General features: G+C 45.7%; 1 protein-coding gene across 1 annotated transcript; it reads left to right on the top strand.

The window, feature by feature from the left end:
• The first annotated feature begins 14,835 nt into the window (after positions 1–14,835).
• Positions 14,836–18,389, top strand: LOC130135821 (uncharacterized). The gene is made up of 2 exons (XM_056305600.1): positions 14,836–17,658; positions 17,846–18,389. Exons 1-2 carry the CDS (start codon positions 15,535–15,537, stop codon positions 18,269–18,271), a joined length of 2,550 nt encoding a protein of 849 aa, XP_056161575.1. The 5' UTR covers positions 14,836–15,534; the 3' UTR covers positions 18,272–18,389.

The following is an 18,389-nucleotide window of genomic DNA, read 5'->3' as shown; positions in this document are numbered from 1 at the left end:
TGAACGGTGTGATTAGTCAATGAAGAGCATGAGAATAAGAAAAAAATCATCATGATGAACTCCTAAATAATTGTGGAAGTTATTGAAGAGCCTCCATATCCAACATCTTTCTTGGCTTCCTCAGGGCACAGCATCAATGAGCTACTGTTGCTAAATCTGAATCTCTTTACTTATGGTTAGCTTTCTTTCTCCCCTAGTTCTTCCCTATTATGTTTGCGGGAGCAGCAAGATTTTCGTAGTTAGCTGGAAAGCAGTCTGTAACACGTACGATTATTGCTTGGTCCTTTGAGACGTTTGATGTCCTGTTCGCGGTCATGTCCAATGTATTGCTTATTGCATTTGCTTGCTGTTCATCTTATTTTTTGCTTTGCGTTTGTTTTGCATCAACCATCTTCTCCTTGACATGATATATGATGATGGGTTTCGTGTCGTCTTTTTGGTTTGGTTATCTCTTTTATCCCCAAAGCTTTGGGGTATCCCATGATATAAACCCGGGTCTCCTCCCTGTCACCCAATGCCCACGCTACTGGGGCATTTGCCTGGTGGACGATCTAAGGTGACTGGTTGGTCATGCAATTTGAGGTTTTACATTTGTCCAAGTTGCAAGGCTTATTTGAATTTAGACTGGTGACATTGTGGCAGCGTGCTCAACCAGTTAGCTCATCCATCATATAAGCGTTGCCTCAATGTTAAACAAGACAAGGGTTGTCAGTTGGGACGGGAGAATGTGAGTTACTTCTGTGCCAGGAACTCTTACCTGATAACTTTTTGGTCATGTTTGTTTTTGTCGACCGGTATGTTTTGGGTTTAGATTTTCAGTTCTTTTTTAGGAGCGATTGGTATGAACCAAGGTAGTTAGGATTCGCTGCATTTCATGGGAGAAGGTTAGTGTGTGGTGCTATATGGTCGACCGCCATTGAGCCGCCTGCTTGAGCAATTCTATGGAGTTTTGTCCACTCCGCGGTAAACTTTTGAGTCAGTACTCTAGCAATTGCAATGTCTCCATCGAGACTGAATCCAGTGGCTGCTGTCACAATTGTGTGATAAAAGGGTTCGCAAGGAGGTGCCTTGCATTGTTAGCTACATTGTTTGTAGCCAAACTTCTCGTTGGCCTTGCTGTATACACTCCAAAAAACTAGCCACTGGATGAAGCACTTTGTTCTTTCACAGTCAAAAAAATTCTTCAAGCAAACCTTGAGGGTAGCTTCGAAGAGAGGATTTCGAATGCTTTTGACTTTCAGATTCTCCAACGCAGTGAAATTTTCCTTTTCGTGTAACTCGCAAACTCGGAGATCTTGTGATGCAGAGGTTGAAGAGTCAAAGAACAAGAAAGAGTTGGGAGAATTCATTAGAAGAACGAGAGCAGAGGAGGAAGAGGACGATGAAGGGAGGTTGGGGGCGAGGCAAGAAGGGACATTGAGAGCACCAAAACATCAATTAGCGTTGGGTAATACCATGAGCAGTTCCTCAACTTTCTTTCAATGTTCAACGTAATTTCCAAACTTTGTTTTTGTTCAATTAATACCTAAACTTTCCGAAATCGGCTCAATGTGAATTTACCCTTATTTTCTGCCAACCATGGCACCACCTCAACAAAAGGTATTTGTAATTGATGATAGAGTCTAGTTCAATTAAAATTGATTTTGAAACGAAACCTCCTCCTTCTTCATTAGGGGTGATCGGTTTCCGGTCCGGTCCGGTTCCAAGGTGGAACCGGGAACCGGACCGAGAGAACCCGTTCCCAATTTTGGGAACCGCGGACCGGACCAGTTGGTTCTAGGACCGGGAACCGGACTGGACCACCGGTCTAGTTCCGGTCCGGTCCAATGGAACCGGTCACTTAGAGTTTAGTTTTTTTTTTGTTGGTTAAACACTTAAGGTTTGGTTCACATTTTACTAATTTTTGTCAATGAATTTATGTTAATGAAGTTCACTTAGGGTTTAATTCACATTTTACTAATTTTTATCAATGAATTTATGATAATGAAGTTCACTTAGAATTTAGTTAACATTTTATTAATTTTTTTAAAGAAAAAAATAACAAAAATATATATTAAATAGTCGGTCCGGTCCGGTCCGGTTCCCCCTTGGAACCGGGAACCGGATCGATAGTCCCAAGAACCGGACCAAACCCGTCGGTCCGGTCCGGTTCGGTCCCAGTTTGGGTGGTCCAAGTTGCTCACCCCTATTCTTCATCACGGTTGGCGGCTCCACTACACCGGCCGTTACCGCTATTGTCGTACCCGGTGTCGTCGCATCGTGCCTCACCGCCATCACTCCCATTGCCCACCCTCCGTGTAAGACATATTGGGTGGACCGCCCAAGATGGGCCAAACCCGGCCCGTGAGCCACAAGGGCCCATGAGGTAGTTATTTGTCTATCTATAATAGAAGGCACCCCTTGGAAAACAGACGTGATTTTCAATATATGCAAACACACTCTTTTGATACAACGTATTCTCTGCTTTTGCTTCGGAACGCACACGAGTACGAAAGACATTCGAAGAACTCTCAAGCGCAAAGTGGCACTTAATCTGTGACAATACCGGGTATGTTCGTTGTGTGATATACCTGTACGATCGGTGATACAAGTTGATGGTCCTCGGGCACATTTTCCGCATTGATCGAATTCGTTCCGAATATGTTTCGAATGCGTCGATCGGGAATTCAGTTTTCCCAACATTGGTATCAGAGCCCGTTTACTTGTTTCCCGATCATGCATATGTATCGTCTGAAGTGTATACTGCTTGTTTTTTCGTTTTGGCCTCGTTTTTGCTCGTTTTTTTCGCGTTGCCGAACTGTTCATGCATGTTTCGATTTTTGTTTTTCGTCAAAACTTAAATTTTATTGCATAAACAGAAAGTACTCGTCGAGACGAGCAAAATGATGGGCGGCACGTCGCCGGAGGATGCCGCACGCGCCCTCACGCGCTGACAAGTGCCGTGGGCGCGACGGCGCGTGAGGCCCACGCGCGTCCGTGCGAAAAGGCGCGTCGATGCCGCCCAACCGCCGACGTGACGTCATCCGGACCGACCCGGTTGACCGTTGCCCGACCCGGTTGATCGTTGACCCGACCCGTTGACTTTGACTCAACCCGTTGACCCGATTCGGTTGACCGTTGACTGGTCAACGGTCGGACCGGTCAAACCGAACCGGTTCAAACCGGCAGAATGACTCCGTTATTTCTTTCGGCCCGTTCGAGCTCATTTGAACTCCGATTTGGGCGTTCTTGGTATCGATGTGCTCATATCGGAATGCTCTACGTTATGGTGTATTCATATTACATTTTTGCTGCACTTATGAATGTGAAAATGCACGATAAACCCTATGTACACGTACTTAGGGGTATATTCTTCAGCATTTTCTCTAGTATTTCTCTATAGTTTTTTTTTGAAATACAAGTGCTAGATCATATGTATATGAATAAGCATTCCTTATCTTAATGTATCATGGATTATAAGTAATCATTCGTTCTGCATTCGTTGCAGGAACAATGGTACATTTGAGACGCACTCCGATAATCCCAAGAACGGCAGCTCAAAAGGAGAAGCTTGAAAACCTAAGAGTTAAGCTAGCTTTTTATCGATGGAACGCTAAAGATGATATGATGACACACATCATCAAGGTCAACAAAATGATACAGGATATCATTTGGAACGGTTTTGTAATGCCGGAATATGTAATGGTCGGAGCCCTAAAATACACTATGCCTGATGAGTTGGGAAGAATGCTTGATAAGGTTAAAGAAACCTTAAATGGTCCAAGCCATAAGATGCTTGTGGAGAATTTTGTGCAAGAATACATAAGGGTTGGGGCAAGAAGAACATCAACCCTTGCATTGAATGGGTCTCGGCGCAAATCATGGCCCGGATCTAGGGGTTTTCCGAGAGCCTCTGTTTATGTTTCGAAGAAAATAAAACTTTCTAAAGAATTTTATGAGTCCTTTCCTGTCTATGTGTGAGATTGGTACACTTGATGTTGTTCTTTTAGGATTTGGAATCAATTCTGTATATGTTTCAAGTTGTTATTACATGTTCTTAAATATTTGTGAATGTGTTATGAAATACATATATGGCTATGAATTTTTGTGATTTCTCATTTTATATTGCCATATCACATGTTATGTTATATGTGGGAAGTTCTTCAAAGTTTGTATAACTTTTGAAGAACCAATTTCTTTATATAAATGATTATGTTAATGGTAATTTCAAATTGGGTTTTTTAGACGATGATTGGGAACATAGTGAACTTTCGACTCTAAGACCTTTTGTGAAACTATTCATTAATATGATTAGTTTATGTAATCATGATGCTGATGAAGCATTTAGATAGGCTTTAATAACTCGTGCGTATGTGTCTGAAATGTTCAGATACGATGGCTTCAGCAACTAAGAACATAGTGGCTGAACTTAATAAGGGAGAAAAATTGAATGGCGACAATTATGAGATTTGGAGTCTCAAGATTCAATATGTGCTGGAAGAGCAAAAGCACTCAAAGCTCTTAACCAGATTATAGAAGAACCTGAGGATGGGACAACTGCCCAACACAAGAGGGACAAAGATGTCTTTGCTGTTTGGAAAAGAAAGAACTCTCTTGCTCGCATTACGTTGCTAAGCAGCATGGACAATGACATCATGCGAGAGTTCGGACGTTTCCAGAACGCCAAAGACATGTGGGCTGCATTGGCATCAAGATTTGGTCGAACTTCTGTGACCAAACTGAGACAACTCACTATCCGTTTCGACTCATACAAGATGTCTCATGGAAAGACCATGAAACAACATTTGAGGCAGATGTCGAATATGATTAGTGAGCTAAAGGATGTCAAGGGCACATACTCACCGATGAACAAAGCAGTGTGCGGTGATCCGCTCCTTGCCTCAAAGCTGGGAGCATATGAAGATCCATTTGACCCACAATGAGGGTATTAAGACCTTTGAGGATGCTATGCGGCATCTTGAACTGGAAGAGGATCGCCTCATAGCGGCTAAACCAGAAACTGATATTTACTTTGCTGGTTCTAGTTCGCATGGAGTTTCGGGCTCCAAGAGGAAGCACCCTACTGGGTCAAAGAAGTGGAAAGGCAAGGGGCCAAGTCCTTCAGGGAAGAAGCCGAGGCTCAACCAACGGGAGAAAGGAAAGCGTCCTTTTAAGAAGAACATTTCAAGAGTGAAATGTTTCAACTGTGGCAAGAAGGGTCACTTTGCTCGCGACTGTGGCGAGCCAAAGAAGGTAGAAACCCTTAGCATTCATGAAAATGCTACTTATGTGTCTAGTTCAGTGTTTCTAACTCGAATCTAATCCTTTGTGGACTGTAGACTCGGGAGCCACAGACCATGTAGCGAAGGACAGAGGAGCTTTCGTGGAGTTCCGACGAGTTCCACAAGGAACAAAGTGGATATACGTGGGGAACAATTCAAGAGTGGAGGTCAGAGGCATTGGCACCTATCAACTACTTATGCGCGGTGGACGCACATTGTTCCTACATGATGTGCTATTTGCTCCAGAGATTCGTCGGAACTTAGTTTCAGTGTTGGTTTTAGTTAGACTTGGTTTTAATGTAAACTTCCATAACAATGGTGTAGACTTGTCTTTAGGTACAAGTTATTATGGTTCAGGATATTTCTTAGATGGTTTCATTGTATTAGATGTTGACTATTGTGAAGTTAATGTTAGTTATTCCTTATTTACATCATCTGATTCTTATGAGAATGATGTGAACGTGTGGCATTCTAGACTTGGTCATATTGGCCAACAAAGAATGAATAAATTGGCTAAAGATGGCTTATTAGGCAATATTAAAAAGGTTGATTTGCCCATATGTGAGCATTGCCTAGAAGGAAAAACTGTGACATTCCGAATTTCGGCCCATTTTTGGGATTTATAAAACGTGAAATTCGTCAGTGTGCTTATAGTAAAAATCTCGCCCGGGAACTGATCACTCTCGGTTATTATTTTTAAAATTGAGATTTCGCTAGAATCGCACTCGATCGAATTTGGCCGTTATTTAGAGCCCAAACTTTGGTGTCGAATTTCTCGGAGTTTTGGGACGAATTTAATTGAACGGTATCGATATTATTGTGGTCGGCCTCGAGATTGCTCGAAATATGTGAAAAGTGGATTTTTGACCGGGTGCGAATTTGGACTAGTAGACCTCCCTCGTTATAGTTTGATTTAATTAATTTGACCTTTGTCCCTTATTATATTCAAGGTTTATTTTGGACCGGTAGATCATTTTCGATTTTGAATTTGGGCCATCGGATCGCAATTAATATTTGAATGAACGTTTATTTTTCTTACTCTCTCTCCCTCCCTCTTTCTTTCTCTCTCTCCTCCCCCTCTGCTGCGCACGATGGCCCCCCTGCACGTGTCTCTTCACGCTCATTTTCCTCAGACCTTCTCTCTCTCCTCTCTCCTCTCTTTCTCTCTCCTTTCTTCTTCTTCTTCCTTCTTTCTCCCGCATCTGGTTCTGCTCCTGCTTCTGCTCCTTCTCCCTGCTGCCCGACGCCGACCGCCTGAGCTCGCCTGGCCACCGCGCGTCGCCCCCGTCGCCAACTAGCTCGACCGCCGTGCCGCCGTCCGCCAGACGCCGCCCCCGACCGGCTGGTCTCCTCCCCTACTCCAGATCTGGTTTTTCCTCCCTTCCGCGCGCGTGTCTTCCAACGCGCCGCCGTCCACCGCCGCGCGCCTCACCGCCCGTCCGGCCAGTGTTCCCGTAGACCCGAAGTCGCCGTCCGTGCCGCCGATCGTCCCGAGCCCGACCGTTCCCATCTCTCCCTTCCCTTCTCTCTTTCCCTCCGGCTCGGGCCAGATATGGCCGTGCCGGCGTTGCTCGCCGCCGCGAGCCGCCCCGGCCAACCGTCGCTGCCTTAGCCACCGACCGCCACCCCACCGCTTGGCCAGCCACCCAGAACCACCCCCTCCCCTGTTCCGGCCAACCCAGCGCCTCCCCTCCCCTGTTCGGTCGTTCGGCCTTCTGTTCGCCCATCGCCGCTGGAGCTGCTGCTTGTTCCGGCGAGGCCTCTGCTCGCCCCTGCTGCTGCCTCAGCCGAGACCCACCTTGCTGCCCTGCTGCCCGACTGTGGTCGAGAGCCTCATCGGGTCGCCGCTGCCGCTGCTGTCCCTGTGATTTCCCCGCTGCCCAGCCTCGTTTTCTTGTTCAAGTCGAAGTAAGCAACACCCTAAACCTTGTCTAGGACTTTGGGTATCAATAGACTTGTTTAGGGGTCGTCGAAGTGGAAATAGTGGCTGTTATGGACTGTTTGGTACGGATTGGGTGGCTGATTTGGTGCGGTTTAGTGAAGAAAATGGTGGTGAGTTCGGGATGAGTGATTGGGTTGGAACGTAGGCTGAATCGAGGTGGTTTATTGCTGATTTTAGGGTTAGTTTGGGGGCCGTTGATGCTGGAATTTATGCCGCGATTTTGGATTGTTCGTGTGTGATTCAATATTTGTGTGGCGATGATTCGCGTTAATTATTCGTGGTTGGTTTAATGTATATCATATGGGCTCGGGCTTGCAATGGTAGATGGGGTTTAATGGGCTAGAGTGATGGATGAATTAAGTGGCGTGTGTGTTTGCTTGACCAAGCCCGGATCGATCGGAGGGCTGCCAACCTGTAGGGTGTTGACCCGGGTTGTGAGAACGGACTTGGGACGTGTTGACGGCGGTCCGTGGAAAGGCATGAATGGCCGATGTGCCAAATGGATGCGGGCTTGAGACGTGTTGACGGTGGCCCGTTAAAGGTGTGTTGGACCGGGACGTGTTTACATCGGTCATTAGAATTGAGCCCGGATTGATCGGAGGGCTACGGACTTGGGACGTGTTGACGGCGGTCCGTGTGAAAGCATGAATGGCCGGTGTGCCAAATGGGCCTGAGGCGTGTTTACGCGGGCTGTGAGAATGGACCTGAGGCGTGTTTACGCGGGTCGTGTGATTGGGCCTGAGGCGTGTTTACGCGGGTCGTGTGATTGGGCCTGAGGCGTGTTTATGCGGGCTGTGAGAATGGACCTGAGGCGCGTTGACGCGGGTTGTGGATAGTTGGTTGGGCACGTGTGCGTAATGTGAGTGGTTGGATTGGCCGGATGAATATGTGGATATTTGGTTGAATTGGTTGAATGTACGTGTGGATGTTTGGTTAGATTGGTTGAGTGCAAGTGTGGATGGCGCTCGAGTGATTGTGTTATATTCTTGGGATATTATTGCATATCATGATTTGACTAATGTGCAGTGTGGGCATGTGATTGGATGGTGAGGTAAGTCAATTTATGTGAATTATATATATGTAATCGGTTAGATTGCATGCTGAACTTGTCTGGGTACGCATTGGCCTATGTAGGGTTTAGGGGTCTGCTTATTGAGATTTATCTCATTCCCGTTGTTAAACATTTTCAGGTTTGAAGTGACGGATAGTTGTCACGTGCGGTTCAGAGACCGGAAGTGACCTTGGGCACCTGATTCTTCGTTTCATCTTTGGATGCCCCTCTTTTGTATAGCGAAGTAGGATACCCAACCACTATTCCCTTTTGATGTTGTGTATTTGAAATTATTGTTTTATGCTATCCCTTTGTTATTATTTATTGTCTGGGTTATTTAATTTCCGCTTCCGCTTATGTTTGTCTTCGCGTGTTTCGTTTGGGTCGGCGACGCGTCCTGGGACGTCGCATTCAATACGACCATCGAAGGGGTGTCGCGAGCCCGTTGGGGTTCGGGGCGTGACAAAAACAACACGGAAACCATTTGGAAAAGGAAGAAGAGCTGAATTTCCTTTGCAATTAATCCATACTGACATCTGTGGTCCAATGAATGTAAAAGCAAGGCACGGGTCTGTTTATTTCATCATATTCATTGATGATTATACTCGATTCGGACATGTCGATTTGATTTCTCATAAGTCCAAAGCTTTAAATTGCTTTAAAAGATTTATGACCTTAGTGAAAAATCAATTAGACAAGAAAATAAAATCATTAAGATCCGATCGAGGTCGAGAATATCTGTCTGATCAGTTCAGAAATTTATGTGATGAAAATGGAATAGAAAGACAACTGACTATTCCATATACTCCTCAACAAAATGGTGTTGCGGAAAGAAGAAACAGAACTCTAATGGAAATGGTTAGATCAATGATGGCACATGCTAACTTGCCAATCACCTTTTGGGGTGATGCTCTGTTGACTGCTGCCTACATACTTAACCGTGTGCCTTCTAAATCAGTTGCTTCTACTCCATATGAGTTATGGACAGGCAGAAAGCCTGATTTAAGCTTTCTAAAACCTTGGGGTTGTGCTGCTTATACTCGTGAGTCTTTTCACAAGTATGGAAAATTAAGCCCAAGAGGCAAAAAGAGTATTTTTATAAGATACTCAGAGCACTCAAAAGGATATGTATTCATAGGTGAGCAAGAAAGCGGAAGTATAACTGAATTTGAATCACGGGATGTCACATTCTTAGAGAATGAATTTCCTAAAAAGGGCAAAGTAGGTGGTGATTACTCACTATACGAATCTGTGGATCGTGATAATGAAGTTAGTGGGAGCATTGTAACAAATGGAGAGTTGAATGCAACCCAGTCTCAATTGCAACCACTTAAAGAGACGACACCACCATTATCTCATTCGAGTGGGAGCGCAATGGAACGTGGTGAATCATCAAGAGTACAACATTCCATATGACAGTCAAGTCGTAATAGGATTCCCCGTCGACGTTTTGACATTAAAGGAGAAGCTTTCATGATTGCCCCACAAGATGAAGATGAGCCGAAGAATGTGAACGATGCTCTAAAGTGCCCTGATAAGGAAGAATGGATACATGCAATGGAAGAGGAAATTGAGTCATTAAGATCAAACCAAGTTTGGGAATTGGTTGACCTTCCAAAATGACGCAAAGCCATTGGGAACAAGTGGGTTCTCAAAATAAAGCGTAAGGCTGATGGCTCAATAGAGAGGTATAAGGCTCGCCTTGTGGCGAAAGGATATAATTAACAGGAAGGAGTTGACTTTGAAGAAACTTTTTCTCCTGTGGTTAGATTTACCTCTATTCGCCTTATTTTGGCAATAGTAGCTAGTATGGATCTGGAATTACATCAAATGGATGTAAAGACTGCATTCCTCAATGGAGAATTAGAGGAAGAAATTTACATGGAACAACCTGTTGGTTTCATTACAAAAGGCCAGGAACACAAAGTATGTCGACTATTGAGGTCAATATATGGCCTTAAGCAGTCTTCGAGACAATGGTATATACGTTTTCACAATGCCATAATGGCATATGATTTTGTAATGATTAGTGAAGACAATTGTGTATATATCAAAAGATCCAAAGATCAATTTATGATCTTATCATTATATGTTTATGATATACTAATTGTCGGAAGCAGTATGGAGTTTGTTAATACAGTCAAGAATTGGTTATCTTCCAATTTTGAGATGAAAGATATGGGTGAAGCTGCATACATTCTTGGAGTTAAGATTTCAAGAGATCGCTCAAAGAAATCCTTATCCCTTTCACGAGAGACGTATGTGAATAAAATCCTTGAGCGATTTTGTATGCAAGACTGTAAACCAATAGATACTCCTATTGCAAAGGGCGAAGCATTAAGCGACAGAATGTGTCCTAAGACTTCACAAGAAAAGGAGCAAATGGAACAAGTTCCATATGCCAGTGCTGTCGGAAGCTTGATGTATGCTATGATGTGTACAAGACCTGATATTTGTTATGCAGTTGGAATGGTAAGTAGATACCAATCCAATCCAGGTCAAGCACATTGGATCGCCGTCAAAAGAATCCTAAGATATCTAAAGGGAAGTGCCGACTATGCGCTGACTTATCAAGGAAGTGATCTACACCTTGAAGGCTATACTGATGCTGACTGGGGAGGAGATTTAAAAGAAAGGAAATCTACTTCTGGATACGTGTTCTTACCGAATAATGGCGCCATATCTTGGAGCAAAAAGAAACAACAAGTGTGTAGCCTTATCTACAATGGAAGCCGAGTTCGTGGCTCTATCGCAGCGGCACAAGAAGCTGTTTGGCTTAGAAGATTTTTGGATCACTTAGGTGTTCCTGAGAATGCTGCAAACCCAGTATTGGTCTATTGTGACAGCCAAGCAGCAATAGCGTACACTAAGGATCCCAAGTACCATGGAAAGACCAAACATATAGATATCAAGTATAACTATGTCAAGGACATGGTTGCACGAAAGGAAGTGAACGTGAAGTACATATCTACACAAATGATGATAGCAGATCCTATGACGAAGCCGATTCCTAGAGAAGTTTTCCATGGTCATGTGAGATCTCTAGGACTGTGTAGAATATGATGTACTGAATATTGTAATTTTTCCCAGAATGTTCACTATTAATGAAGTTTGTTATTATCAATGCCTATAAGTTTGTATGACGTTTGTGAATGTCGATGCTGAGTGCATTATATTGAAATGATATGTCGGACAGATGAGAGATTAGCCCACTCACACGGGTAATCGCCTCTACTCACTGTGTGATGAATAGAGATGAGACAGTTTTAAGCTTGTTATCTAAGTGATAATTGAGAGCTCAAGCTTGAAGCATAGACGTCGCCTTAACAGAATGTTAAGATGAAGACATATATATTATTATGTCTGAAAGTGAAATGACCTACATATTTCACTTTACTTGTCTTTAATGCCAGATGTGAGTTCTGATAGATGCTTATGAATAGAGTAGATTTGTGAACTCAAGTTAGACATTGAGGATGTCTAAACTATCATCTGTACGGTATTGAGAGTAAAGACATACACTCTATGGGAAAAGGAGAGAATACCGTAATACGTATTTCATATTACGTATGCATGGGACGACCGATAAGAGTTGGCAAAAATTTATGATCTCAATTTTTAAGTCGTGTGAGACTCTTGAGGAAAATAGTTCTTCTCAATTAAAGTGCCCTCACGACTCTTACTTATTCTCAAAATTTCTATTCAGTGTTTGCTACCTTAGGATGTTGCCGATGATCATGATAATTCGGTCTAACGGGGCATTTCTAAAAAAGCGAGTTGGACTGAAATGGAAAGGTTTAAGGAAAGAGGAAGATTAACTTAATTTATGATGTCATATTCTATATTTGTATTCACAGGTCAACCAATTATGATTTTGAGTAAATCATAGTTGTGAATACAATATACGAGATACTAAAAGAGATCAAGAGAGATGAAAATTGTGACTGATTGATCTAGGGAACTGCATACTAATTCTACTCTGGATAATGCCCAATTTGAACTGTTATATATTCCTAACAGATGTATAACAACGAGCTCTCGTAGTATGCTGGTCGCACGGATTATTTGCCAATATGAACTTTGCAAGGAAGAGAGTTGTGTTTAACCCATCGTGGGCGACTGGGATATGTAAGACATATTGGGTGGACCGCCCAAGATGGGCCAAACCCGGCCCGTGAGCCACAAGGGCCCATGAGGTAGTTATTTGTCTATCTATAATAGAAGGCACCCCTTGGAAAACAGACGTGATTTTCAACATATGCAAACACACTCTTTTGATACAACGTATTCTCTGCTTTTGCTTCGGAACGCACGCGAGTACAAAAGACATTCAAAGAACTCTCAAGCGCAAAGTGGCACTTAATCTGTGACAATACCGGGTATGTTCGTTGTGAGATATACCTGTACGATCGGTGATACAAGTTGATGGTCCTCGGGCACGTTTTCCGCATTAATCGAATTCGTTCCAAATATGTTTCGAATGCGTCGATCGGGAATTCAGTTTTCCCAACACTCCGCGCCCGGCTTGATCTCAAGCAAGCGCGCTCTCTCTCTCTTTGGATTGGACCTTTTATTGAAAGTTTTAACCACCTCAGCGTCGATTGTATCAGGTAAGTGTCAATAAATTAGCTCTTTGATGAATGTTGCGTACTAAATTTGCAAGCGGTGACTACCAAATTAGAATGATCGATTTAATCAATTATTTTTCTTTTTTTTTCTTTTTTTTTGGGGGATTTTTCCTTGGACGGAAAAGAGAGAGGCGGTGCAGAAAAAGATGGAAGTCCTCAGAGGCCACAATCGAACTTTGCAAGGGAACACGACACAAAAGCTGGTCACAATCACCACACGCAAAAGCAACCTTTCCGGTCCAAATGCCACGGGAGAGAGAAATTGACGCGCAATGCAAATGTTTTGTCTAATCTCTCATAAAGCATCACATTTCCAGAAACAGACCCTCCTTCCAGGAAAAATCAGGGGTATCAATTGAATTTGGAAAACCAGGAGTATTGGGTCCGCTTATTTCACTAGAAACTTAATTTCAGATAAAAATAAACTACATTTTGGCATTTGTTTGTGCCGAAAACAAAGTTGGAAAAAAATTGGTTTTATGTCACTCGATGATAAGTGAATTGACTAAACGGTAACTTGTATAGTTAAAGATGATATGTAATGACTAGCTGGAACCGATATCTTGTTTGTTTAGTTTGTAATCCCATCGAAATAAAAGCAATTACGAAAGAATTAAGAAAGAGACCATGAAATCGTATCCGTGAAATGTTATTTATGATCGCGCTTTTGGGAATGTAGAAGAATATGAGCATTAATGAAGAAGAATATCCAGGAGATGGTGGACGAGATTTTATTGAGAAAGCGGATGGGACTTATCGATAGAAAAAAAGAAACGGAAAAAAATTGACGAGCAATTGAGAACCAAGAAGACGGGAAAATACGAAATCTGGAAAATGATTTCCATCTTGCCAGAAGAAAAAGCCGTTTTTTTTTTTCCGATCTAAGCTTGTCGTGTCAAGTTTATAGAGAATGCTTTTCGGTCGATCAAGTACCTCTCCGTCATCCAAGCCCTCGAAAGTCCGAAAACAATTTCCCGAAAACGATATCATCAAACAAGCAAAACCCTAATAACCATAGAAGAGAGATCTAGAATCATGGGGTCAATTGGGATTTTTTTTTTTTGTATTTCTTGTGCCCAAAGGGATAGAGAGAGAGACTTTGAGCATTTGTGGCCCCATTTGGAAGCCTTTAGCTTCACACAAGAAAACTCAAACCTGATATTCTCGATACGTTTTTCTTCCGAAAGCAAAGGACTGGACCCAACTAATTCCCCCTAATCACACACAACATGACAATCTCCTTTTATTGATAAGGGACGACGACAAAGCAAAGAATGTACATGGAATGGAATGATGGATAAGTCAAATTTGCAAGTGCCCCGTGGGTGCTTTGACATTCCCCCTAATGGCTTGTTCCCTAAGGTAATCATTAGTTTATTATGAGCTGCGATTGGCATGAAATTACGTGATCTTGGATTGCTGGATGCTTGACTAATTTCGTTTCGAGGAACTCCTCAGCTGGACAAGAAATCGTAGTTTAATCTTCGTCGGGACGATTGGAGATGTGATAAACTAATCAAGAGCACCGTGTGCATGCCAGAGAGTTGATTTTAGGATTTGAATATGGAATAAATTAAAAGCACGGAAAGATCTTCTTTTGATTAATAACTCTCTTTTGACTAGCCTTATATCCCATGCCACCCCTGAAATTACAGTCCGAACTCGAGCAGCCGCCGAGCCGGGTGCACAAAAATTCGAATTGGAACCGAACCCGGCATCGTCCCGAAGACGGACTATTACAGTCGAAGAAGTCCGCACCCTTGCCTCCTCGGTATTGGAACCCGGGCGGCCCAGGATCCGCGCGACAAATAACGGTAACTTAGGCGGTGCATTGCATATGCAAAATTGAGTCATGGAATTAGGAATGGACCGCGTGACTTGTTTGATGCCAAAGCATAGTAGTCTCCTCTTCGTGTGAACTTAAACCAATTTTGGTTCATCAGTTTGGTGCACATAAAGCTCCCATTGAGAACCAACCACGTTTCCTTCTTGGCTTTCCGGGACTCCTCCTTTCCATGAAAATGTAACCCACGAAAGCAAAACATCGCCGCCCACATCCAACCCCACCCAAGCTTTATCTCCCACACAAAAGTGAAAAGGTGACAGCAACTGTTGATGAATCTAACGTGAGACATTCTAGTACTCTTTTGGTAATGTACCAGGAAGTCATTGTGTGGACTCAACCCAATGACCTATGACAAGTTCTGAGCTCAGAAGCACAAGTTCCGCGCAGCTTCTACGTCGCGACCGGCTCCGGCCGCGTATCGTCCGTAAAACGCGTCTATCGAATGTTCATAGACCGTCGTCGGACGTGGAAATGAAAGGGGATAAGGGTGGAGGGAAGATTGTCGGCCAAGTAGAGGAAGTGATAAGTAACAGAGAGACTTAGCTTCCTGGGAAAAGCGACGGAAACGCAAGAAACTTAACGTCACTCTTTTCCTCCACGCCACAAACGTGCCTCCTAAGCTCATTCTCTCAATCTCCTGGCTTTATAAAAGCTCCAATGCACTTCCCCCCTTCCCCATTCAAAAAGCCCCGAACCGGCATCGACTTCGCGAAAACCGAACTCGGTATCGGCATTCGCAGACTGGATTAGTCGATCGATCAACTGAGCATTTCGTTTCCAGGCCGCAACGTTGAGAAGCTGGTCATATGGATCAGCGCGATTCGCTAGAGAGCGAAGGCAGCGTCAAGTTGCAGATTTCCGAGTTTTGCAGGCTCGGTGATGCTTGCAGCTCGAGCACCACCATCTTTGAGCCGCGGAACAGCATCGAGAAGAGAGACAGCAGCAATGCAGGATCTGTTTCTTCGGCGAGGCCGGCGTTCCACGCGCCGGAAAAGAAACTCACACTGTTTGCCCTTCGCCTTGCGGTGTTCGAGAAGGCCGCGACTGACCTAGGGACGCTTGGGTTCATCTGGGCGACCGTGGTCCTCCTCGGCGGGTTCGCCATCACTCTGGATAAAACCGACTTCTGGTTCATCACCATCATACTGCTGATTGAGGGGACGCGGATCTTCAGCCGCAGCCACGAGCTCGAGTGGCAACACCAGGCGACTTGGTCGATCGCTGACGCGGGCATCAACAGCTTCCGCGCGCTCAAATCGAGCTCGCACTTCCTGATCAAGAGCTTCAAAACTGCTTTTCGTCCCATTTCGTCCGCGGTTCAGAAGAGAAGGCAGCAGCAGAGCAGGGGCATAGCGGCACAATTTGCAGGCTCGCCAAACACGAACGGCATCCATCGTAAACCGACTCGGATGTGGACGTCCTCGGACGTTCCGCTCCTGCCTTACGGCAAATGGGTGTTCCTCTCCAGGAACGTGAGCAAACTGCTCTACTGGCTTCAGCTCCTATCGGCGACGGCCTGCGTGGTCCTATCCCTGATGAAGCTCATCGAGCACAACTACGGTGAAGTTGCGAAAGGCGACACCGACAAGCGAAACCGGAAAGCCGCCCTGACCATCTTCTACTCGCTGGCCCTGGCGGAAGCCCTGCTGTTCCTGATGGAGAAGGCCTACTGGGAGTTAAAGGTGAGCTTCTGCAAGATCCTTGAGGAGGTGACCCGGGAGTGCGAATTGGGGAAATCGGGCCTGATCGCGGTCCGGCGCTTCTTCTACGACTCCTACTCGCGGTCTGTCAACGGGAGCATCTTCGACGGGTTGGGAATGGACATGATCACATTCTCGATGGAGCTGCTTGACTCGAACTCCCCTGACGAGCAGCTCATCGGGGTGAGGATCCTCCGCCAGTTCGCGACGAACAGCCGGTTCTCCGACGACACCCTCCGCAAGATTGGGACCAACATATCCGTGATCGAGCGGCTTGTCGAGATGCTGAACTGGAAGGACCCACAGGAGGAGGAGATCAGGCAGTCATCCGCGGAGATACTGTCGCAACTCGCCGGGAAGAAGCGGAACGCACTCCGAGTCTCCGGAATCCCCGGCGCGATGGAATCGATCTCGTCGCTCCTCGAGATGAGCCGGCCCTCCACCACCTCGGCGGACGAGATCGCGGAGAAGATGATAGTCTCCTCCTCTGACGCCGCCGCTTCTGTCGGTGGCCACACGAGCTACGGATTCGACACGTTCAACCACCTTGGGCTTCTGATACTGAAGAAACTAGCCCGGGACCACGACAACTGCGGCAAGATCGGGAACACGAGGGGGCTCTTGCCGAAGATCATCGACCTCACGCATGCCGACGAGAGAATCCTGAGGGACGCGACCGCCGCGAGTTCTCAGGTCCTCACCATGAAGCGGTCGCTCCAGGTGGTGAGGATGCTGGCAAGCACGGCAGGGGCGACCGGGAAGCAGCTCCGGAGGGAGATATCGGAGATCGTGTTCGCAATCGGGAACGTCCGGGAGATCCTCCGGCACGGCGAGAGGTACCCGGAGATGCAGAGGCTTGGGATCGAGATCCTGACAAGCCTGGCGCTGGAGGAGGACACGACAGAGCGGATCGGGGGGACGGGTGGCGTGCTGAGGGAGCTGCTGAGGATCTTCCTCAGCGGCGGCGGTGGCGGGGGAGCGGCGGTGGCGGAGGACAAGGCAGGGAGGAGGGTGAGGGTGGCGGCCGGGGAGGCGGTGGCGATGCTGGTGCTGGAGAGCGAGAGCAATTGCTGGAGGGTGCTGAGGCTGGGCGTGCTGGAGAGGCTGGTGGAGGCACTGGGGGCGCCGCTGCTGCGGGTGAACGCGGCGAGGATCTTGAGGAACTTGTGCGCGTTCGGCGGCGACAGCTGCTTTGAGATGCTCCGGGGAGCCGCCGCCGCCGCGCCCACGGTGAGCGTCTCTTCTTGGTCATGGTCACTTCCATTACGGTTAAATTGCCGAATTGGATGACACGTTTAATCTAATTCAACGAAAATAGATTTGTCGCAAGTGTACTGATATTAGTTTTGGATAAATTTATTAGTTGAAAAAAATATTTTAATATATTTCTCTCACAAAGTTGTGTCCGAATTTTCAGGTTCTGGAGGCAATAATGTCCGAAGAGAACAAGCCGCAAGAGGTGATGGTCGGGCTAGCAGCCCAGGTCTTCAGATACATGACAAGCAAGGAGTCAAGCGCCGTGTTCGAGAGGGCCGGGATACGGGAGACCGAGCTGGCCGACACCCTCGTCCAGATCTTGAGGAAGTACCGGTACCCGCCGATCAAGGTACCCAGGATACGGCGGTTCGCCTTAGAGCTGGCGATTTGGATGATGACGGACAAGGAGACAAACGTGCTCACCTTCCAGGACCTCGGGATGGAGGGAGAGCTGGAGCGCGTGCTGGAGACCACGTCGGAGGTCGAGAGCTTCAACATCTTCTCCGGCACGGTCGGCGTGAGCCGGCATCACATGACCATTCACTCCTTGGTCGAGCTGGCGTTGAAGCTTTTGGCGGACGGCTGAATTCAAGTCAAGAGAGATGGAACTTTGTAAATACCTAAGCATATACACAAATGAGAGGAGATTCTTTCTTTTGTTGGCAACATGTTGATCTTGTTTTCTCTAGTGTTGACATGATTCA

Source organism: Syzygium oleosum, unplaced genomic scaffold (genome assembly GCF_021117445.2).
Source record: "Syzygium oleosum isolate NSW1041296 unplaced genomic scaffold, Sole_v2.1 Sole_v2.38, whole genome shotgun sequence".
Classification (NCBI taxonomy): Eukaryota; Viridiplantae; Streptophyta; class Magnoliopsida; order Myrtales; family Myrtaceae; genus Syzygium; species Syzygium oleosum.
Note: the sequence above shows the minus strand (reverse complement) of the source record. Positions and strands in the feature narration are given on the sequence as shown.